This window comes from Urtica dioica, chromosome 7, assembly GCF_054948205.1.
Source record: "Urtica dioica subsp. dioica isolate 48M chromosome 7, U.dioica_male_clone48M_v1_H2, whole genome shotgun sequence".
Classification (NCBI taxonomy): Eukaryota; Viridiplantae; Streptophyta; class Magnoliopsida; order Rosales; family Urticaceae; genus Urtica; species Urtica dioica.
In genome coordinates, this window is record NC_142762.1 from 11,979,894 (window position 1) to 12,004,656 (window position 24,763).

Here is a 24,763-nt window from a genome sequence, read left to right on the forward strand (position 1 = left end):
CATTTATCTCTAGAATTAAAGAAGAATTATTCTCTCTCTCTCTCTCTCTCATATTTCTTTCCACAAACAAAAGCTGAAATTATGCCACATTACATTCCCTCTAACAATGTGTCCAAGAACTTGAGAAATATAATTCTCATCTTCTTCACTTAGTAAGATGAACATTCCATTATATATCACCATTTGTATCTTCTATTTCAGCTAAGGAAAAGGAAGATCACGACAAATCAAACCACCCACTTCGTTCCCGAAGGTCTCCACCACGGTCGTAACGCCACGAGATATCCCCGACCTGTTACGATCCATTCGGAGCCATAGGAGATTCGATGCATGCAACCCAAAATCAATACACGTCGCAAGCTGGCACCCCAACACGTGTCTCGTGAATGTTGATAAAAAAACGCATTAACTACTGGTATATGAATTTATTCTTCTTTATGTCGTTCAAATTCAATCACTATTACACATATGCAAATTCTTTAGAATGTAAAAAAAAGGGACAAATTGACTCTGAAATCAATCAATCACTAGACTTTCGGAGATAGAAAAAAAAAACAACATTAAGCAACACTTTGGTACTCCACTAGCTGGTACTTCATCTTCTTCCACGGTCTCTTTCCTTTGCTCTCATTCGTCTCCTCATAACCTTCCCGAGGAGACGAGGCTCTTGACCCCTCGTCTGGATCGGGCTCGAGTTCGGGATTGTTATTGTTCCTCTTTCCCATTTATCCTTCTGTTAAAAAAAACCATCCCAAAATGATGACAAGTAAACACAATGCAATGATGATTTTAATTAATTTGTCTTATTCAACATTTTGATTCATTTGTCTTATTTTTTTTTTTCGAATAATCATTTGTCTTATTAAAGTTACCAAAAGAACGATAGGTAAACATTTATCGCTCAAAATAAAAATATTATTTCTTTTGTTCATCTAGTTCCTAATTCATCCAGATAATAATAATAATAATAATAATAATAATAATAATAATAATAATAGAGCAAAAAATTGAAATCAGAGAATCAAAAGAAAAGTACCTGAATTCGAAGATATTTTGAGCTGAGACGATTGATTTCGCGCAATGGCTGAAGTTGATTTCTCTGTCTGCAACAAAAGAACAACCCATCTGTCGGCCATGCCATCGAAAATCTTATCCTCATCTTCGTCACCGTTGTAAGCGAGATCTCTGGCCAGGGACAGTCGCTTCAATGAAGAAGAAGAACACTTCCTCGCTTTCGAACCGCCAGAACCCTACCCATACGAATCCGACGGAGAACAACCCATCATCGCCTCGTCGCCTCAAAATCTCCACTGTCGCCGGAGATCCCAATCACTGTCTGGACGCAGTGGCGGAACGGCGAGACGAAGACGCGGTGGATTAGGAATCTGAGGTGGCCACCAGTGCAGAATTCACGACTGAGGCCGGAGTCATGGAGCGCCGGGTCACCACGAGGAAGCTCTTCTTGTCTTGCACTGCCCCAACGCCTCCCTGACAAAATGCATAGCAACCTTGTAGCTCTCCAACGAAAGCAGAACCTTCCTCCGCCAGAATCACGGCTCGCCGGCAAAGCTCGTCCTTGAATTCGAATGATCGACAAGCGCAGTTGATCTCCGATTTTGTCTCGTTATCGAATGTTGTAGATTTTAGGTTTTTTTTTTCCTCTTGGACGAGAAATAAAGAAGAGTTTGAAAGAGGATAGAGAACGAGAGAATGAGAAAAAGAGACAAAAGAGAGAAAGAAAAAAAATAATAATATAAAGAGGGTAAAAGAGTTTGTGTATTGAGCTAGTTAGTATTTTATTCAAATTATAATTTTGGTGAAAAAGGGGAAAAAAAATATATTTGATGGTACAGGTAATTTTGTGAGATCCTACAAATTTCTCTTTTCACTATTAATACGAAACATCTTGATAAGGCGACAACTTTTTTTTTTTTAATAGTACGGATTTTCCATTAAAATTGAATGACAACTAAAAAGCGTATAAGGCGACAATTAGAAAGCGTATAACTCAATTAATACAATAAAAACATATAAGATATATCATATGACTTTTGTGAATCACTACACCTCGTACCTACTAATAAAAAAAATAAAATAAAAAAACTCCACAATATAATAATAGAAAAAATATACCCTTTCAACAGGCCATAGCTATGGTGAAATCGATCGTCGGAGAGGAATCGCGGCTCAAGCTCGCGGAAGATCGTCTTTCCCAATCCTCAATTCCTGCGCAGGTTTACTCTCTCTCTCTCTCTTTGAATTTCTCTGTAATTTAGGTTTTTTTTTCTTTCATAACTCGGGTGGGTTGAGTTCAGGTAGGGCTTGTGATTGGAAAACTTAGCCCGAGTCTGGACAGAGGCTTCGTGTTCGATTTGCTACAGACGCCGCTAAATGACGCCGGAGAGCCGGCTTGTTCCATCCTCGGAGACGAGAAGAAGAGAGGATCGAAGCCAAAATCTCAAGCCGTTGACTCTTCATCCTTGGAGATCGACAATGGTTGGGTTGCCGAGCATGCTCGTCAGGTCAAATATCCACACTAATTATTTCATGGTTTTTATTTGTGTTTCTTTCCGAATTGTCATTATTAATGGAATTTCATATGCTTTGTTCTTAGATTGTTCTATGTTTATTGAGTGGAAACTTTTGGTTGATAGTAGGTTTCAAGAATGCTGTTGGGTGGCATGAAGGTCATTGGGATGTATGTTTGGGTCGGCGACAATGTGTTCAAGAATTCAACCATTTCGCTTTGCCAGGTTATTTTTTTTCTCAACTCGGATGAGGGTTTTAGTTTCTTGATTCGCGCTTTAAAGGATGACTCGCTTGATCCAAGTTTGCATATTCACCCTTTTCTTTTTTAAACTAGAGTCTGACTAAATTGAATACAAAACTTCGCCGCCTTATATGAATCGTCGCGATGACTACTTGCTGATATGGGAAATTTTGAATACCACATTTGCTCTCTTGGTAACAGAGTGGGTTCTGATTCGTAATTAAATAGCTTGGTTTTTTCACAAAACCTAATCCCTCTTCCTTGAGAGTGATTAAGTTTATTTTGATTGAAAGATAATTTTTTTATTCATGAAAAGAGACCTATTTGTAGATAGGTCTAACTTACAACTTAATCCTACTAGAAATCTTACTAATAGAAATCCTACTAATTAAAGGGTTTGACACGCGATGGAGAAAGTGGGTCAGGGGCTGCGCTTTGTCCGTCTCCTTTTCCGTTCTGATTAATGGCAAGCTGCGTTGAGAGCTATACGTCAAGGGGACCCCTTATCCCCCTTTTTGTTCATTCTCGTTGTGGACGCACTCTTGTGTTGTATCTCGTGGAGTGAGCAGAGGCCTTTTTAAGCCAATCGTTGCCGGGTCTCCTGGTATCGCGATTTCTCATCTCCAATTTGCCGATGATACGCTGATTTTCGGCGAGAATGATTCGACAAGTTGGGAGAAATTGCTTGGTATTGTCAAGGAATTTTGTGACGCTTCCGGTCTCACGATCAACATCGAGAAGAGCAATATTGTGGGCATTAATTGCTCGGAAGCTGAGACTGCTACTCTTCCCGGGGCGCTAGGGTGTAAAGAAGACAAATGGCTGATTTGCTATCTGGGAATGCCTCTGGGAGACAGCCCAAAGAAGAAAAGCGTTTTGGGACCCGGTGGTGGCTAAAGTGGTGAAGAGACTTGACAATTGGATGCGAGGTTTTCTCTCCAAGGGTGGGAAGATGACGCTTATCAACGTTGTTCTCTCCGCGCTTCCTACTTCATGTCGATCTTTAAATTGCCGGAGGGGGTCGCTGCTGACATTGAAAGGATCATGAAACGGTTCGTGGGAAGGGTTCGAGGAAGGACGGTCTCACGCAGCAGTGGCGTGGGATACTTGTTGTCGCCTGAAAAACAATGGGGGTCTAGGCTTCGGTAATTTCGTGGACAAGAATAACGCTCTCCTAGCGAAATGGTTGTGGTGATTCCCGATCGAAGAAGATGCTTTGTGGCACAAGGTTATCTCCGCTATTTATGGTGCTCTTCCTAATGGGTGGGACCTGGGGGACTAAGGATCGCACTTTCCGTAGTCATTGGCGCTCCGTTTCGACTGTATGTGAGTTGTTTTTCAGTCGATGTTCTTGGAAGGTTTTCGATAGGTCTATTGTGCGTTTTTGGGAGGACGTATGGTGTGGAGACATGTGTTTGAAAGTCTGGTTCCCAGGTTTGGCTAGACTTTGTCCCACTTAGAACGCCCCTATCAACAGATTCACCTCTTCTTCTCCCTCTTTTCCCGATCAGGTGGAATGGAATTTCGGCTTTCCCAGGAATTTGACGAACAGAGAATCTTGCGAAGCTGCTGGTTTGATGGGGATTTTGGATGATTTCAAGTTTTGGGAAGGTCTCGAATATCGGCGTATGTGGTTGGGTGACGAAGATGTGTTCTCAGTCAAGTCAATGGCCAAGGACCTCTCCCCCGCTGCCCCTCTGCCCCCCGTTCCTTTCTTTGATGATGTTTGGAAAGCTACAGCTCCGAACAAGGTTCAGTTCTTCGCCTGGTTGGTGGCTATTAAGAGAGTGAACACAACGGATCGAATCCAAAAACTGAACCCTCATTTGTCTCTGTCGCCGAATATTTGTTCTCTGTGTCGTAGTGCGAATGAAGACGCCGAATATTTTCTTTAGCTGATTTGGCTAGGGATTGGCCTAGCGCTCTGTAATTTTTGTTTTTTTGGGTTCATGATTTTGCTATGGCCTTTTTGTACCCTTTGTTGTATTCCGGCTTTGCCGTGTTGAATGGATAAGGTCCCGATGTTTCTTTAAAAAAATCGTAATGAAATGATTAAATAAATTCCTAATGCAAAAAAAAAAGAAACTCCTAATGCATAAATAAAAAACTCCGTCTTTGTCACTTCTTCCGATAGTATGTTTTACCATCGAAAGAATCTGTAACATTACTCCCCTCCTCCAAAATGAGCTTGTCCTCAAGCTCGAAGTCCAGGTACGCCACTGAACGAGTAGTTGGCGTTGACCTTCGAACCAACGCCCTCAGAGAACCGAGTGCGGCTGATTCAGTATTGTCCTCCCATCATGGATTGACGGAAGCTCGGCCGGAGAGGTTGGCCGCTCCACGTGATGTGGTTTTAGCGAGGACACATGGAACACGTTGTGGACGCGGGATTCTGGGGGCAGTTCTAGCCGGTACGCCACCTTGCCGATGCGATCGAGGACGCGGAACGGCCCATAGAAACGCGGTGAGAGCTTGTGCAGCACGTGCTTGGCCGCTGTCGACTGACGGTACGGCTAGAGTTTAGGCCACACAAAGTCTCCTTTCTCGAATTCAACAAAGAGATGCTTCCCATCATGTGTTCTTCATGCGGTGTTGAGCTTCGGCTAGACGTGCGCGGGCTTCATGGAGGAAAGTCGTGCGGTCGTCAAGGGCGCAGTCGACTGCCTCTACTTGTGAGTTTCTCGTTGTGTAGTCCAATAGTCGAGGAGGCGCTCGGCCATATACCAACTATAATGGAGTGGCTTTAAGTGATGTATGATAGGAAGTTTGGTAGCAATATTCCACCCGTGGAAGTCATTGTAGCCACCGTTTTTGTTTATCGTCCGTCAAGCATCGTAAATACATCTCGAGAGTGTGGTTGATCACACCTCTGTTTGCCCATCAGACTGTGATTGATAGGCTGTGGAGTACGCTAAGCTTGTACCTGAGAGGCGGAGGAGCTCACGCCAAAAACAGCTTTGAAAGACGGGGTCGCAGTCACTAACGATCGACTCTGGATGGCCGCGAAAACAAGACTTTGTGGAAGAAAGCTTCGACTACTGAGTGCGCGGTATAAGGATGAGCCAGCGGCAAAGTGCCCGTACTTTGAGAATCGGTCGACCACCACGAGAATAACGGTCTTGTCGGATGCCTTGGCTTCCACAAAGTCCATAGAGATGTGAGCCCAAATTATCGTTGGGATGGGGAGAGGTTGTTGGAGTCCCGCAAGCTGAAGGGTTTCCCACTTGTACTTTTGACAAACTTGACACTGTTGCACAAAGTCTTGTATCGTCTTCTTCCACTTTTTCCAATAGAAGTCTCGTCGGATGCGCTCCATGGTCTTTTGGACCCCTTCATGAGCGGAGTTGTGTAAGCCCGTTACAATCGAGAGGTGGCGGCTAGGTATGCGCGATCTCGGAAAAGGATTAGGTCGTCGCGCACCAGCCATTCGCTTCCTTCCTCGCCTCGAATCACATGGTGACGTAGGGGACTGAGCGATTCATCAGCCTCAATTTCCTTGCGTAGGTCCTCGAAGATGCCGGTACGGGCCTAGGTGAGCACGGATAAGGCGGCCTCGTCAATCTCTGGGTCTTCTTCCCCGCATCGAGAAAGGCATCCGCCACATGGTTCAAGGTGCCTTGTCGGTATTTGACATTGAAGTCGAATCCCATAAGGTTGCTTACCCAATGTTGTTGTGGCGATGTCATTAGGCGTTGTTAGATGAGGAACTTAAGGCTGAAGTGATCCGTCTTGATCAGAAACTTGTGGCCCCACAAGTATGGGCGACAACGAGTCACCGCCTTAGCAAGGCCGATGAGTTCCCTTTCGTAAGGAGCGAGTTCAGGGTGTCTGTCGGCGAGCTTGCGACTAAAATAAGCGAAAGGGTGCCCATTTTGTTGTAACACGGCACCAATTCCACTACCTGATGCGTTACATTCTGTCACAAAATCACTCGAGAAGTCGGGTAGGGCGAGGATGGGTGATTCAGAGAGAGCTTTCTTCAAGGTGATGAAGACATTGGCCGTCGCTTCGTCCCAGTGGAACCCATTTCGTCGAAGGAGTCGGGCTAAAGGGGCGGAGATCAGACCGTAGTTTTTTATGAATTTCCGATAGTACCCTGATAGCCCCAAAAACCCTCACACAGCCCGAGTCGTTCAAGGTAGCGGCCAATCAACGATTGCGGCGATTTTAATTTTTTGATCTACTGCTACTTCTAGGCGGCCGAACGAGCACTTGGCCCGCTTGAGGAAGAGGCGGTGTGTACGGAGGAGTATTAGGGCTAATCGGACGTGTTGAAGTTGTTCGTTCCACGAGCGGCTATAGATCAATTGTCGTCGAAGAAGACTAATACAAAGCGGCGTAGGTGTTCGCGGAAGACCTCGTTCATGAGACTTTGGAATGTTGATGGCGCGTTGGACAGTCCGAAGGGCGTGACGAAGAAGTCGAAGTGGCCATGGTGCGTCCGGAAGGCGATCTTCTCGATATCATCGGGATCCATTCGAATTTGATGGTAGCTGGATGTGAGGTCGAGTTTGGTGAAGTCGCTCCGTGGAGTTCATCGAGAAGCTCGTCGACGATAGGTTTTGGGAACTTATCCTTGACCGTTTTTGAGTTGAGCTCGCGGTAGTTGATGCAGAAGTGCCAAGTGCTGTCTGTCTTTTTCACTAAGAGGACCGGCGAGGAGAACGGTGAGTGACTTTCTCGGATGATGCCAGTGCAAAGCATCTCAGTACACTGGCGCTCGATCTCATCTTTCTGCATATGGGGGTAACGATATGGTCTCACCACGACGGGGTCGGTACCAGACAGCAATCGTATCCGATGGTCGCAAAACCAAATCTCTCTTCCTTGAGAATGATTAAGTTTATTTTGGTTGAAAGATAATTTTTTATTCATGAAAAGAGACCTACTTATAGATAGGTCTAACTTACAACCGAATCCTGCTAATAGGAATCCTACTAATTAAATAATGCAATTTAATTTATTTCATTCGTAATTAAATAATTAAATAAATTCCCAATGCAAAAAAAGAAACTCCTATTGCATAAATAAAAAACTTCGTCTTTTGTCACTTCTTCCGATGGAATATTTTACCGAAAGAATCCGTAACACAAAACTTATATTGTATCAGTAGTAAAACGTTTTTGGGAAATACCAAAACAGAAAATACAACCGAAACAACGCTATGTCAACATTAAACAAGATGAATGATTCTGTTATTTGAATCCGAGGGACAGTATTCCATTTTATGGCTAACGAAGTGACTTTGAAGGCTGTAATGGCCGTTGCAGATGCTTCTCCACTTTCAGGGACTGGTTTGGAAGAAAGAATTCTTATTCACATTTCTTATAGCCCCAGGAGGTATATGTACATACATACATATATATATATACACATACATACATATTTATATATACAGATACATATATACATATATATATACACATACATATATACATATATATATACGTACGTGTGTGTATATATATATATATATATATATATATATATATATATATTGAGAGCAAAAATAATTTAGCGGAATGAATTTCTCATTAGCTGACTTGGTATATATAGTGCTAGGGTTACATATTTGCCATAAATGCCATAAATAAGATTGACTGGCTAAATATAAATAATTAAATATTGCATAACTAATTGATTCAGCAAATAAACTAATTACTACTAATTTATTCTCTATTTATTTACAATATTCTGACATATATATATATATATATATATATATATATATATATATATATATGTGTGTGTATATATAAATTCTACTACCCAGCGGACTCTGGTAATATCGATGCAATGAGAACCATTGGACTAAATAATTTATTCATGTAGGTGGACCTGTCGAAATTGCTCGTTGGCTTCAAATATTACTTCCAATAATCTACGACCGTGTGACTTCAAAATGGGAAAGGTCTTGAATACCCTACAAGCCTTTAAGTGCATATACAACTTTGATCTTAGGTAACATTTGCGCCTCTTGAGATTCCAGTTCTAATTTGTGTGAATGGCATAAAAGTAGGCGTTACTTGTTCTAGGTTCGTTCATACTTGTCTGAATCATATGCGTATCTGCTGTAGATTGTCCCTTATTGCTACAACTTTGTTATACAGATTGCCTACATACAAAAGTTCATCTAATCAAACCTTGATAGATGTTCTTCGCTATGGGATATCACTCCATGCGAAAGATTTACAAGCTGCAAAAGCCATCATTGATGGAAATTTGGTATGCAAAATTCTTTGGATAAGCTTTTTGGAATATGAATCTTTCTGATGCAGATCCAATTTTTTTTGTTTAAATAATCTTATAATGTGTTTTTCTGTATGGTCAAAAGTTCTTTTACGAAGTTGTTAATCATGTTTTGTTATTCTTTGACACTGTAGATTGTTAATGATGAGCCATGCACATCCAATGTCTCATCAGACGGTTTCCATGAAGTTGAATTTCTCCGACCTCTGATGAAAGATGCTTCAATAGAGCGTATGTTGTAAAAGTCCTCGTGCCATTTCTTTTGCCGAGCTTTGACCAGTTCAAAAGTATAACATTGATCCATGTTTTATAGCATGCAACCACAAGGAAGTCACTGGCCTTATGAGCTTTAGTGGGTCTGTGTGTTCTTTTGCCTACATAAATTCAAAAGAACCAATTTCACAAGCTGTTGGTGATCTAAAGGTGAGCAAAATTGCCATGTAGGGATTCCAATTTGTATGTCTGTTTATTATTTGTTATTTAGCCAGGAAAATGATCACCCTCTCCGTTCTCTCTTCTCTCAGCCTCTTCTATCCGTTCTTTCAGTTTAACTTCTTTTATTTGTTATCAGTTTTGCTGATTATGGCCAGGTGTAAAAATAACCAGTTTAAATCTAGCTTTAGTGTTGGTGTTAAGAAATTCGCCTTTGCAGTTGGAAAGGAGTTTTGAAATTCAAAGGTTGGATGATTTGTTCAATTAAAAACTTTAGCTCCATAGAAGACCTGCAAAAAAACTCGAAGTGGTGTAAAATGGCCGATTGTTGGGGCATTTGTTTCTGCCTTGCTAATTGCATTTTAAGGAGTCTAATTTCTGCCTATAAACTTTATGAAACTAGATGTACATCTCATGTGACTGTCCTCTTTGTGTTCTGATTTTCTTCTTTTCCTAACTCGATCTCGTTCGAGATTGGGCTAGTGCACTCTAGGATTCCATCTTTCCTTTTTCGCTATTCCTAGCAGAGTTCCTTTTTCTCTTTTAATCTATTGTTTGTTATTAAATGTACCTTCTTTTGACCATCATCTTTGACGTAAATCGTAAAGATATCATTGCTAAAATGTCTTGATTCTTTTGCCAATGCTAAATGTGTTCCATTTTTAGGAAGATATTATAGTTAGCCTGCAAAGTAGACTAGATATAATCTGTGATGAGGCAGATGAAGAATCAGGACCTACGGACGCTGGACACAGTGAAGCAATCCATAGAATGCCCGTCTCTCAAAAGTCCATAAACTTATTAAGGTGCAGTTAAACCTTTTTACTGATATGATTGGACATGAAGAAAAAAAAAACAATCCGTAGAACTTAAAGTGCAAATCATTCACGGTTTATATCTTCTATTTCAATCTAAGCTATGTATCAGGACAATATCTATATATGTTTACATAGACTTAATAGTTGAGAGCATAGGTCTGCTCATTAAGATCCTCTCATCTTTCACGTGATATCAAGGAAATCCTTTTTGAAACAACCACAAAATTTGAATCTTCTCATGTACTGAAGTGTGTCTTCGCCAATCCTTGTTCAGCTTTGTTTTTATATATATTTGGAGACTGATCATGCTCATGTTCATTTTTATGCAGAAAGACTTGCAATATATTGTTTCCTCGGAGAGTCATTGTGCCTTGGTTTGCGGGCATTCTTGCGTGTGACTATCTACAACCTTCTGAGACCATCGAGGTTCCTCTCCTCTACTTTCTATGACCTTATTAATTGAGAACTTGTTCTGAATCCGCTCTTTAACCCGTTCTTAGGTATTAAAAGATCATTGTACCGAGTTGTTATCAATGGAAGCTAGCTTCGATAACTCGACAGTCTTGGAACTGGAAGTAGAAGCACCGGCCTTAAGCACAAGGTCTTTTTGGGACGTGGCTTCGTTCATTGACCCAAACTCAAGCTCTTCCTCAAATAAGATCGCACCTGAGTTGAAAGAAGCAGAAACTGGTGGGAAAACAGTTGAGTCGTCAAATAATATCAACATCGTATACGCTGTTTTTTTCTTTCTTTTGGCTCTCGTGCTTGGTTTTGTGTTACTGCGGTAAGAATATCGTAGTGTTCTTACTCGACCTTTTGTATCGAATGGTTTAAGTTTCTTCTGTCGCTGTAGCCAAATTAAATGATCAAAATCTGTTGGAGAGGTCGAAGTGGATGTGTTTTATTTCACAAGTTTATTTCTATTTTTTTATTTATTATTTTTTGGAGTTAGATTCGAATTCCGGGCTTGTCCAAAATGATAGACAGCTTACGCTGTATCCGTTCTCATTTCCTTATCAATAAGCATTTTTTGGTTTAATTCAATTAGTCTCCACCTAGTATCACGACGAGCATATTTAGTTGTTTTGGTCTTATGGCTGGTGAAACTTTCGAGAGAAATAGCCTCAACTGCTATCATCTCATAACTTTTTTCTCATTTTCCACTAAAAGTATAATTTGGACAAAAATATTAGTAAAAAGAGGAGAGAGGATATTTTTTTATCCATTTTTACTCTTTTCTTTTATTTTCTTTTCTTTATTTTTTTTTAATTTTTTTTTCTTTGAGTCTCTGTGTCAAAAAATTCGGTGTTTTAAAATATATATATATATATATATATGAGTTTGTTTGATGATTTGTTGACAGATATATGTCAACAATTGACATAATTGGAAAGTTGGTTGATTTATTAACATAAATGTCAACAATTTGACATAATTTATTGATTTATATATGTCAACAATTGACACATAAATATCAACAATTGACATGATTTGTTGACATAGATGTCAACAATTTACACATATATGTCAACAATTGACACACCATATATGGCTATAATGATGAGCTGTGATGGTAGAAACTTATTCATAAAGTTGTCCAAGTTGATAAACATAATACAGAGTAATAATTAAAAATGAAATTCAAGTGACAGCTATCTTAGGAAAGGTACAAAGTATGAGGTCGTTCGGTCGAGCTCGATCTCCAAGGCTCAGACCCAAGCCTCGACCGACACAACGCCCCTGTTCCACAATCTCTTTGTGCCTCTCGAGAACCACATCTGGCTGCCACACATTCAAAGCCACCGAAGCTTGTTTGATTTCACACATTTTTAGTCACAGCCATCACTTTTTTTTTTTCATTCATTTACAAGTTTAGAATACATTCATTATGTTAAATTAGTTTATTATCAGTTAAAGGCTGAAAACCAATGATCAGGATCGCATATAGCTTAAATTAAATGCATCGAAGCTCGCCTGAGTTTAGATTATACAAGTCTAGAACAGCTCGCTATGTTATTTTAGATGCTAAACCTTATGACCTTTTATTAATTAAATGTTGAATTTTGATAAATAAATAAAAATAATAATTAAAGGCTGATTGAGGCGAAAAAAAAAAAAGATCAGAATAGCATATCGATTGTTCTTAATGCCATAAACCTTCAAATACCTATTGATGTCGATTTTTTGATCGATCAACAATCACAAATAATAAAGTGCTAGTGTATGATATTCATTTTAACGGGGTTTCAGAAGACGTCGTACGATAAACTGTATAAGGACAAAAGGCTGTAATAAGAGGAAAATATTAATAAACTTTATTGATCGTGAAACTAAATTACAAGAGGACGAAGTGACGAAGTCTCGCAGGCGAACTCGACACCGAAAGCAACAATACTCAATTAATAATTCTGAAAATAAATTCTAAGCTGGTGTGTGAAAATCGACATTTGATCCTCTATTTATAGACGAGGCGGGACTTCTTTGTTGAAGACACGTGTTGCTTGATCCGTTTCGCATCGTCGGGGTTGAATTCGTCCTGGATCCGGTCTTCACGGCGTGGCTTCTCTTTGACTGACCGATTCTTCTGGTCAGGAGGATGTGGTCGAACTGGAAGACGTGATTGGGCTTGGGCCGATCTGGAATGTAGTTAGACTTGGGCCGACCTGTTGAAATCGAACTGGGCCCAAGACTGATCTGCGAACCGACCTGCTAAGAGGATAATGGGCTTTGTTTGAACCGAAGACCAATATGAAATAATATTTTTGATAGTAGATTTTTAACCCCGACAATACCTACAGAAGATTACACAAACACAGACCAGCTACGATGATCTTGTTGCTAGGAGACCAGTTATATCCTAATTTATCACAATACATAAACATTACTTCATTGTTAATGAAAGGTTGACTAAAAAATATTATCAGGATCACATATCAATTTGAATACTTGAATACAGACTAGCTACTATGATCTTGTTGAATTTTCTTTTGTATTTAATTTTACTCTCTTCCTAACTCTACCGAGCAACGGAAGAAAAAAATTAGAAGAAATGAAAAAAGGAACCATCTCATGCGTTAGTTTGTAGAGCGATATTGAAGGGAGCGAGGAAGAATGGGGTTGTGAATCCACTGGCTTGAAATCGGAGGAGAGAAGGATAGATCAGAGAGAGTCCTCATCAAAGAGTCGGCGGAGGAGAGACCGAGGGTTTCAATTCCGATTTTGATGGATCGAAACCCCAATCGGAGCGGCTCCGACGAAGCTCTCCTTATTCTCTCTGTCGCGTCTTTCTCTCATCGGATTCCTCGCATGGCTCATGTCCGACAACAAATTCCCGTCGCCATTGCTGCTAAGGGAGAGCTCGCCAATGGACCTATCTCCGGGATCTACGCTACGTGTGAGCGAGCTCGATAAGAGCTTCCTGTTGCAAAAGAATTGTGGGTTTAGGGTACGTGAAGAATAAGAATATGATGATTTTGGGTTTCAGACAGAGAACAGGCGTGAGAGAAAGGGAAAGGAGAGAAAGAAAGAAAAAAGAGAAAAAAAAATAAAGCGAGGGAAAAAGAGTATTTGCACACTTGACATACTAGTTTTTTTGTCCAAATTATACTCGATGATCCGACGATTTAATGAGATGTCCTTGTCTTTCTTCCAGGACAATGGAAGCGGTGAGGTTATTTATTTATATTTTTGTTTATCCTCTTACGGCCTGGGATTTCGACCTCGTGGAATGTGATCTATTGTGCTTTAATTTTCGGTGATTAAAAATACTCAAGAGCGCGAAGTTTTACTGGAATCTAATATCTTCTTGACTTTCATTAAATTAAGGTCTCGTCCCCGAGCAAAACTTTCCGATTCACCTAGTCTAAAGTGTATTCTTGATTGATTTATTGTCTAGCGCTAAAAAGAAAATGGTAGGGATTTTTTTTTTTTTTTTTTTTTTTAAATGGTAGATTTGATTGGCTTACTTGGGAACCTTGTACCATCCTCATTGTTTAGTGGATTATAATGTGACTTTGAACATAAAACCACGCTCGAGAAAATTTGAAATCCTCGTGAATCATTAGTCTTTATGTTGATTTCGTTTTCACATTGGCTTTAATTATAAATATTTATTTTGGGATTTTCACATCATACTCGAATGTTGGAACTTTATCATATAATTTTGTTATTTTAAAATATTTTGAAAGTGAGCCAACAAATATCGGTTAAGTGGCATATGACTGAAATAAATGCACTATCATGGATGTGGGATGTAGATATATTTAATAGGTGGGTCTCAATTATAAAAGTCAAAAGAGTTAGATTGGTAACCCCATCGACATATCCACCAACAGCTTTTCTAAATATGCATCATTATTTATTTATTTTTTTTTAACAGAAATATGCATCATTATTTAGCATCATGGAATGAGATAACTACAAATACTAGTCTAAAAGTGGGAAAAAAAAACGAGAAAAAAAAAATTCATAAGAATTATTTATTGCCCACACTATATTTAAACTTCTGCACTCTTAAACCATATAATAATAATAATAATAATAATAATCATCATCATCACCGAGCGTAGATGGGAGATGTTGAAAATATGTGTAATTTCAATCATCTAATTATAAGCTTTATATTATTAATTATAATTACATTAGTTGTTTATATTTATAGGCTATCTAACTAATTCGGAAGCTCAATTAGACTATTATTTGAAGTATGGGCTAGGTAGACAACAAATAGTTGGACTTTTTAAAGTTTGATGGGACCCTAATTGAAACTCTATATAAAACAGGTATGGTCTCCAATGCACCATTTAAGAAAATAGTTGTTTTTTTCTCCATCTGAGAGAGCACATTCGAGTGAATGAGACACGGTTGAAGAAGACCAGAATACCATCGGTCAAAGCTCATCATATTACTCTTCTGCTCACGCTAAACGCGATGGATCCAATTTTGTCTAGAAACTTTGATAATCTAATAGGTGTTTAATCTGGGATATTGTTTAGGTATCGAATTATTATAATTCGGATCTTGAATAATCTGGGATATTGTTTAGGTATCAAAGCCTTAGATCATCTTTGTTAGATTATGGATTAATGATATTTTTGCCCTCTGAACTATGACGCATTTAACAAATATCTCTGGATACTTTAAAACTTGATATTTTCCTCTTTCATGTTATACCAATTCATGTTTCATCATTCTGTTAATTTTTTCGTCAAAATGGATGCCACATGGATGATGTGCATTTCATATAACCTTTAAATCAGGACAAAATTGTAATTTTATTATAAAATTACAAATTAAATATTTTTTTTATTAATAATAGAAAAAAAATGAATTAAAAATAATAATAAAAAGAAAAAAAAATAAATTATATATCCCCCGATAATTTCACATAAGCATACATATATATACACATGCACATAAGCATACAACATATATATATATACATACATACACATATATTAATATACAACACACACACACACACACACACACACACACACACACACATATATATATATATATATATATATATATATATATATATATATATATAAACATATATTAATTTCAAATCTTTATTAATATATCTTTACTTTTACAACATTTATCAATATATAACTTGATTAACAATACTCCTTAAAAAACACTTCTTTTTTTTTTTTGTTATTTTTCTGTCTTCTTCTGCCACGGTATGGTGCTTCATCCCCTTCATGAACGGCAACAACTGGTATGGTGGCTGTGGCAACTCCCAGACCCCGTCCTCCTTGTTTTCTACCCTCTTGACCTCAAACGCAGATATCCAAAGACAGCCACGGCTACAACGGTGATGACCGCGTTGACGGCGAAGAGGCACGTGACCACCACGATTCACCACATGGGACGGTGACTTTATCCGGCCGGGCTTTTATACGGTGCAATGCCGAGCACGAGTTGTGTACTTCTTCGCGGTAGAGGTCTTTGTTCTCCTGGACGGTCTCGAACGCCATGTGGTTCACGAGAAACAGCCCAGCCTACCTGACTAATGAAATGCCTCGATGAAAAAATTGATTTAGGGTTATGATTCAGCGATTTGATTTTTTTTCGATGAAGAAGAAGAATAAGAAGATAAATTTCATTAATTGGAATAATTGATTAAATATTAAGATTAAGATTAGACCTTAATTTTGAAAAATATCTAAACTTGGACTTTTGACCCAAAATCAGATAAAAATACCCTTCTGAACCCTATATATCTCCCACTCTTCATTTTTATCATTTCAATCTTCTCTCTCACACTCAAATCCACTCAAATCCTCTCTACTTAAGCGGATTTCAAAAGAATCATGGGTAAGATTACTAACTTAATCATTTTACAAAGTTTATGATTGTATATGATAGAATGTAGCAATAAAAATCTATCAGATCTGAAAACATAGTCCAAAATCTGAGTTTTAACTTTTTTGTACGATGGTATACGATATGGTAGGATGAGATTTAACATTTTTGTACGATGAAATTTGGAAAAAAAAACACGGTTTGTACGATGCTGTACGATGCAACTCTATACGATGCTGTACGATAGATAAGCTAATTTTGCATAGTTTGACTTTTTTTTTGCAGTTTTTGTCATGGTTAACGGTACTTGGGAGAAGGAAGGACACCTATGGATTTTCACCAATGCAGATACACGTGCATTCAAAGTTCCGAAAAAGGTAATGTACACGGAGTTAGTAGATTTTTTATACGAGAAGCTCGAGTTAGACAGATTCGCATTCGACTTAAAACTCGAAGTCTCATACACAATCGGTACAATTCCGATAGGTCCTGCCGTTTTGGAGGACAATGGTGATGTTTCGTATTTTATGAAGCACAAATATCGTAATAGATTGCCACTTTGTGTAAGTTTGGTACCGAAACAGATCATTGCGCCTATTGCGTATCGAGGAGTATGTAAAGGGATAGATGTGGAAGTTGGAAGGGTGTCTCGCAATGAACCGAAGAAGAGACTGAATACTCTTGTTATCGATGATCGACAAAATGATCCTATAATTGAAAACAAAGACGGTGGCTGTGACGATGACTTGTTTAACGAGTACAAGGGTGCCAAAAACGGTGATGAAGTATACATGCGTGATAGAGATTGTAATCACTGTTGGAATTGATCTAGGGTTTAAGAAAAAGTTTAACGCTTCGGCTAAGCGGTGGAATTTTAAAAATTTTCTTTTAACAAGTAAAACGATTTTACTAACCTAGACAAAGAGCAAGGACATGTAAATATAAACTATTATGAGCATAAATAATTTACTAACCTTTTTAGAAGCTTGAACGTTGATGAGCCTTCGGAAGGTTGAAAACGTTCGTCTCCCCTCGCAGGACGTCTCTCTTCTTTCCTCGGCAACACGAGCAACCACGATAGTTTCTATCACAAGAATCACTCGAGAGAAAAGGAATTAGTGAGTGGGCACTTTTAAACACTACGACTCAAGAACAAGTCTCAAATTCAAAGAGCTAAAAACGCTAGGTCAGATGTGGACCTAGGTGCCAAAACAAAAACGAAAAATAACTAGAGAGAGAGAGAGAGGAGATCGACCACCACAAGGTCTAGACAGAGAAGCTCTCAATCTCTAACTTATGTGGAATGAGAAAAATGAGAAGAATAAGGGCTCTATTTATAGGAGAGGTTTTACCTTCAATAAAGTAGTTTCCTCTTCTATGGAATATCACATATTCATGAGCAAAAATCCCTTATTTCCCATTCTCTATTTAGACGTGTGGCAGCCTTCTAGAAACAAGATTGTTTCCTATTTTTCTTGCCTTGACCTTGCCTTGGCCGCCCATCACAATTTCCTTCTAGAGGAAATTTGTTTCCTCTTTTTCTTTTGGCAAGTATTTTCATACATTAATGCACAAAATAAACTCTCTATCACACTATGGCATGAACGAAATTCAACCTTATTTTTCTTAGGTTGGACGTGCAAGGCTTCTAGAAAGAGCTTCTAGATTTTTCTTCATTTGTTCATGACAACATAAGAAAAGCCCAATTAGAATTTTCATGTAAAATTCCATGAAATGAAATTAATCCTCATGACCCAAATTACTTATTATGGCCGTGTGGTTTTAAGTTTCATTTGTCATCATATGACAATGTCAAAAAATTTATTGACATTCATTTCGTCCTATGTCAAAAAGATAAAAATACCCTTTAGACAATTTTCGCAAAATTTGTCTCGTTCTTGTTTTGACTTAGCTTCTAGTTTAACTATTCCTACTCGATATGATTTGTGACAGTGACCTCATGGATCCAAATGAACAAAGCTTGAGCTAAATACTTGGACTCAAAAGTTCACAAACATTTTCCAAGTTTAGCTTAATGTCAACTGACTGCACTAAAGAGTTGACACTGAAAATCTCTCGGTTCAAATGAATTTATTTTCTACTCAAGAATTCAACCTAATTGTAATGAGTGGATCCACTGAGTATTATCTATGTTTACCCTTCATGAATATCATCAGCTAGTCGGGATTTACAAAATTACCATTTTACCATTCTAGCTGTTATTTCTCAACTCCTTTGTCGCTTGTGAACAAGTTAGAAACAATGTATTGACGAGGAGCTAACAAGTCACATTGTTTCATCCAAAAGAGTCAAGACTCAATTTGGACACTGGCCAGTTCATTTATTCACATTCCAAGGAACAAAGCATGAGGTGATATACATTGCATTTCAGCAATTTTGTACATGAATTCCATATCTATGAGAACTTCACAAAGTTACTCATGACATCTTCATAACTTAGTATTTCACCAATAGGTCCTGTACGGAATCACATAGTGAGTCCGAACTCTGACTTTCTCAAATGAGAATACGTAAGCTATGAAATGACATGTCTGATTTCAGGATTAAGGTAAGCATGATGCAATTCATATGTAGTGACTTCGAGACATAAGAGGTTAAATGATTTATTCTTATTTTGTCTCTAGAAGTGCACTGGTCAATTCAGTACCTTCGGAAGATACCTAGAAGAACTATAGAGTCTCCAACTCTCAATGCCTCATAACCAGACATCATAGATTCTCCTAACAATCGTACTGAGGTCAATAGTCCTTTGACCCTTAGATTGCGAATATATCGTTTTAAGCAAACTATGAAGAGTTTGTTCATGCAAATCTACATTTGTATCTTCGTAAGTTGTTAAGTTTGTTTATGGACTAAAGAATAATGTTTTATCAGAAAGCTTCAAACAGACAAAGAAGAATGAATGAACGTTTCAACCTTTTATTGAATGAATAAGCAATTACAAGCAAGAGTCTTCATGACACTTTATTACATCAAATGTACAAAATAAAGACTACAACTCTTCTTGTGGGCACCATTGACAACAAACTCCCACTTGACTCAAAGAAGGTGTGTGTAGTCCTTTATGCCCTCTCGATGTTGGTCGAAGACCTTGTTCGCTAAGGCCTTGGTGAATTGATCTGTCAGGTTGTCAACCGTTGAGATCTTCTTCACTTCCACATCTTTGCACTGCACGATCTCTCGAATCAAATGGTATTTCATCTCAATATGTTTAGAGCGCTTATGGCTTCGAGGTTCCTTTGAGTTAGCGACAGCCCCATTATTATCACAATAAAAGGTCATGGGCTCGTCGACGTTTGGAACAACTTCCAAATACTTAAGGAATTTTCTAAGCCATACAGCCTCTTTGGATGCTTCACAAGCAGCCACATATTCTGCTTCCATTGTGGAATCAGCAATGCAAGATTGCTTAATACTTCTCCACACAACAGCTCCACCATTAAGGATGAACACAGATCCCGAAGTGGATTTCCTAGAATCCTTATCCGCTTGAAAATCGGAGTCGGTGTATCCCATCATAGTCAGGTCAGTACCTGAATATGTAAGCATCAAGTTCCTAGTTCTTCGAAGATACTTGAGAACATGCTTAACAGCAATCCAGTGCTCGGGTCCAGGGTTGGATTGGAAACGGCTATCTACACCAACGGCGAAACATATATCAGGTCTAGTGCAAAGCATAGCATACATGACGCTTCCTACGGCAGAGGCGTAAGGAATATTCCTCATGTCTTCAATCTCTTGTGCAGTCTTGGGAGACAAGTCCTTAGAGAGTGAGACTCCATGCCTAAAGGGTGTTTGGCCCTTCTTGGAGTCTTACATCAAGAAGCGATCCATCACCTTATCAATATAAGATGCTTGAGAGAGCGACAGGGTCCGGTTTTTCCGATCTCGAAAGATTTGGATCCCTAGAATGTACGCGGCTTCTCCTAGATCCTTCATGTCGAATTGCTTTGCTAGCCAGACCTTAACCTCAGATAATTTACCCACATCGTTACCTATGAGTAATATATCATCGACATATAGTACCAGAAATGCAGCTTTGCCTTCGTGTATTCACTTGTAAACACAAGGCTCATCTATTGACTGTTCAAAGCCGAAGCTCTTTACAGTTTCATCGAATCTAATATTCCGTAACCTAGATGCTTGCTTTAATCCATAAATGGACTTAAGCAACTCACAAACCTTGGTCTCTTGACCTTCTTCCACGAAACCGTCTGGTTGAGCCATGTAAATGCGCTCGTCAAGATTGCCATTCAGGAAGGCTGTCTTGACATCCATTTGCCAGATCTCATAGTCGAGAGCTGCAACTATGGATAGAAGTATGCGGATGGATTTAAGTATCGCGACTGGCGAGAAGTTTTCTTCATAGTCAATCCCTTCTTGTTGGGTATAACCCTTAGCCACAAGTCGTGCTTTGAACATCTCAACGTTCCCATCCGGACCCCTTTTTTTCTTGTATATCCACTTACACCCTACGGGTTTAATCCCTTCAGGAAGGTCTACAAGTTTTCTGACTTTGTTGACATACATCGAGTGCATTTCAACTTTCATGGCGTCAAGCCAAAGGTTTGATTTAGAACAAGTCATTGCTTGGCTATAGGAAACAGGGTCATCCATGTCAGAGACGGCTACGAGAGAGTCTCCATAGGACATGTACCTGTCAGGCTTTTGAGTAGCCCTCCCACTACGTCGAAGTACTACTTGACGAGATTCTGAAGAGTTAGGTTTTGTTTCAGTTGGGGTAAGAACAGTTCTTACAGATGAGGTAGAAGCTTCCTCACCCAACTTTTCTTCAAGCACAATTTTGCGTCTAGGTTTTGCATATTTCATAAAGTCCTCCTCAAGGAAACAAGCATTCGTGCTAACAAGTCTTATCGTCCTCGGGACTATAGAAAGTAAAACCTTTGGTTTCCTTTGGATATCCAACGAACAGACACAATTTTGACCTACTAGCCAACTTGCTAGTCTTTTGCCTCAGCACGTGTGCAGGGCAACCCCAAATTTTGATGCGGCCAAGATTTACTTTACGGCCAGTTCATCGTTCATTAGGAGTACCAGGAACCATTTTGGACGGAACTTGGTTCAGAATGTAAGCGGCTGTTTCGAGGTCATATCCCCAAAAGGAAAGAGGGAGTGATGAGTAACTCATCATTGATCTAACCATCTCCATAAGAGTTCGATTTCTTCTCTCTGACACTCTGTTTTGTTGAGGTGTGCCAGGTGCAGTAAGCTGAGAAGCGATACCTTCTTCTTTAAGAAAGTCATCTAACTCTCCAGACATATACTCACCACCTTGATCGGATCGAAGGGTTTTGATCACTTTGCCAGTTTTCTTTTCCACTAAAGCCCTAAAGACCTTAAATACGTTAAAGGTCTCGGATTTGTGTTTGAGCAAATTGACAAAACCATATCTTGAGTAATCATTGATGAAGGTAATGAAGTATTCGTATCCACCACGTGCATGTTGACTGAGCGGACCACATACATCAGAATGTACTAGTTCCAGCAACTCAGTGGCTCTTCGACCCTTATCGGAGAAAGGTCGCTTAGTCATTTTTCCTTCTATGCAGGATTCACAAGTAGGTAGTGAACCTATTGCAGAGGTTTGGAGTGGACCGTCCCTCATAAGTCTCTTAATCCTATCTAGACTAATATGACCAAGTCTTAAGTGCCATAGGTATGTTGATTTTGTTAGATCAGAGGATTCAGAAAGTTTGATGCTCTTTGGCTCCCTAATTAGATCGTTATCTATTTCGGTGTCTAAAAGAGAAGGTTGAGTGGGATAAATGTAAAAAAGACCATTCTTCATACATGCATCAGTGACAAATGAATTTGAAAAAGAAATACGAATTCCATTCTTTATAAACTTTAAATAATAATCTTGCTCGAAAAGTTGAGCAACAGATATTATGTTTTTCCCAAAGGAAGGAACATAATAAACATTATTCAAGTTTAAAGTGCGGTCTTCAAATGATAGCGTCATGGATCCCACAGCCTTTGTAGACACCAGGCTCCCATCACCCCATTTGAAACAGAAGTCGCATTTCTCTAAGCTTTTGATTTTCTTGAAACCAATCAAGGAACAACAAATATGGTTAGTAGCAGCGGAGTCAAGAATCCACGTTGATACATTATCAGCTACTAAGCATGCTTCGGTAATTAGTACAATACTATGTTCCTTTGCTTTGAGATAGGCAGGACAGTTCTTTTTATCGGCCTTGTGAGGTCTCTTCTTAGTTCCAGAGGCGGAGGCTTTGTGCTCAGTAGCATGTGCCTCTCCTTGATTCCTCTTTCTCTTAGTGAGACCTTCAACACTGTGAGGCTCCTTCATAAGCTCGGTAACAATGTACTCTAGCTTGTTCATGGAGTAGTTCCACTTGAAGGTATCAACAGACTCATGGAGAGTTTTTAAGATTATGTCTATGATATTCTTCCCTTTAATCTTAGATCCTAGGATTTCCAATTCATTCAGATAACTAATCATCAGTATCATAAGATCTCTGACAGGAGTCCCAGCCTTCATGCGACAGTTCATAAACTGTCGGACTGCTTGTTGCCTTGTTTGACTCTTTGGCCCTCCAAACACCTCAAGGAGGTTGTAGAGCATGTCAGCGACAGTCTCGATGTCACGATGTTGTTTTTGCAACACATTGTTCATTGATGCTAAGATATAGCATCTCGTAATCTCATCGAATTGAAGCCAGACCGCTAAGGCGTCTTTGTCCTCTTGAGTCGAATCATCATTCGTCAGAGGAGGACACAGGGTGGTGAGTACCCATTTGTGCTTGTTAACGGTAGGTATTATGTCGTGGTTACATTTCGAATCTACGTAGGTTTTGTTTTCGAGTTTGTTCGAGGAAAAGATGATTGAGAGATGGTTGAGAGACATGTTGCTTATAAAAGTTGAAACAAGTTTATGATTAGTCTTTGGTTTAGGATTTTAGTTTGTTTAAGACTTGATAAAATGCAAAGGTGTTATAAACCAAACGATAATTTACTCCCTCAAGAGAAGGCCGCAAAAAATCTCCATTTATAAGTAAATGACACATCATTAATGCTTAGCCAAGATGTCAATACACCAATTTTGACTAGCCACCTTTAAAATTGGTTTGATCACTCACATCATTTCGCAGAGCCTCAAGGGAGGATTACTAGGGATTGAGCCACTTAGTCCAAAAGATCAACTTTGAAAAACAATCCCCCAAGAGGAGACCTTGTCATTATTGTCTCACTCTCGGACGTAGCTCATTTAGCAATGATCGAAGCAAAAACGCCTTAGAGTACTCTCATTTAAGAGAGAGAAACAAGAGCGGCTCTTAGTCTCACGTTAATTGCTTCTTTCATTAGTGTTGGGGATCGTGGGTTACAAACAACGAGTATAACCCTCCCACTTAGTTTTTGGAGTTGGTACATCGACTCTTATAAGTTCGGAAACGGATTTCCTAGTTATAGAGCGATAGAGCGGACAACTAGAAAAGAATCCTAGAGGTTCATGTTCAGAGCAGTGTTAGTGCATAAAGGTACAAGGTACATACTCGGATCTTTTCATATTTTCTATTCGGGGAAAGTGCGTGAGGGAAGTGTGAACTTCAACTCACTCGAACAGTTGAAAGTTTGAGATTACACATCTTTTTATTTTTCGGCTTTGTCTACGAAGAGACCTCCCACTCAAATTTTCAAGACCATATATATTTTGAACATATGTGATATAGATATAATTTTGAAAATATTTTGAAAACTTATTTGATTTGGATGACAAAATATTTTCAAGTTTGAAAATGAAAACGGTTTTTCAAAATTCAAACTAGTTTTGTAAAAAATCAATTTCAATTAAACTCTCAAAAATCAAAACATTTTAATCTTTCACATTATGTTTATAATCTTATAAAAAAAACATTTTTCTCAAGAAAATTTTCTCGTTAGAGTTATAAATCATGGTAGTGGGGCTGAAAATCCGGATTTCGAAAAAACTGGACTTTCGGAACAGCCGCGCACCTCGTAGTAAAATCGCCATAACTGGCGGCTCCGATGTCCTTTTGACCCAAAACCGGTGGCATTAGAAAGAGGACAGACAGACCTTTAATTTGATTAAAAATAATTAAATTTCAAATTGTGAGCAGAGAGTTATGCCACTTTTACTGTGTGTTTTACTCCAGCTCGA

General features: G+C 39.0%; 1 protein-coding gene and 1 long non-coding RNA gene across 4 annotated transcripts; one reads left to right on the top strand and one right to left on the bottom strand.

Moving 5' to 3' along the window:
• Positions 1–387: 387 nt before the first annotated feature.
• LOC149390231 (uncharacterized) lies at positions 388–1,833 on the bottom strand. The gene is made up of 2 exons (XR_016300312.1): positions 1,037–1,833; positions 388–733 (listed from the first exon to the last, which is right to left on the bottom strand). It is a non-coding gene; the product is annotated as an uncharacterized LOC149390231 (long non-coding RNA).
• A 239-nt stretch (positions 1,834–2,072) lies between these two features.
• On the top strand, positions 2,073–11,213 carry LOC149390232 (oxidoreductase, zinc-binding dehydrogenase family protein). 3 transcript variants are annotated; one of them, XM_089619514.1, is made up of 12 exons: positions 2,094–2,112; positions 2,143–2,234; positions 2,316–2,522; positions 2,658–2,753; positions 8,022–8,110; positions 8,603–8,731; positions 8,881–8,995; positions 9,154–9,250; positions 9,333–9,442; positions 10,118–10,257; positions 10,599–10,695; positions 10,770–11,213. In XM_089619514.1, the coding sequence occupies exons 2-12, from the start codon at positions 2,154–2,156 to the stop codon at positions 11,055–11,057; spliced, it is 1,449 nt and encodes a 482-aa protein (XP_089475640.1). In that variant the 5' UTR covers positions 2,094–2,112; positions 2,143–2,153; the 3' UTR covers positions 11,058–11,213. The 3 variants fall into 3 exon arrangements, with proteins under 3 accessions (XP_089475639.1, XP_089475641.1, XP_089475640.1); XM_089619513.1 differs by having other exon boundaries at positions 2,073–2,234; XM_089619515.1 differs by lacking the exon at positions 10,118–10,257 and having other exon boundaries at positions 2,073–2,234; positions 10,770–11,147.
• Positions 11,214–24,763: the final 13,550 nt, after the last annotated feature.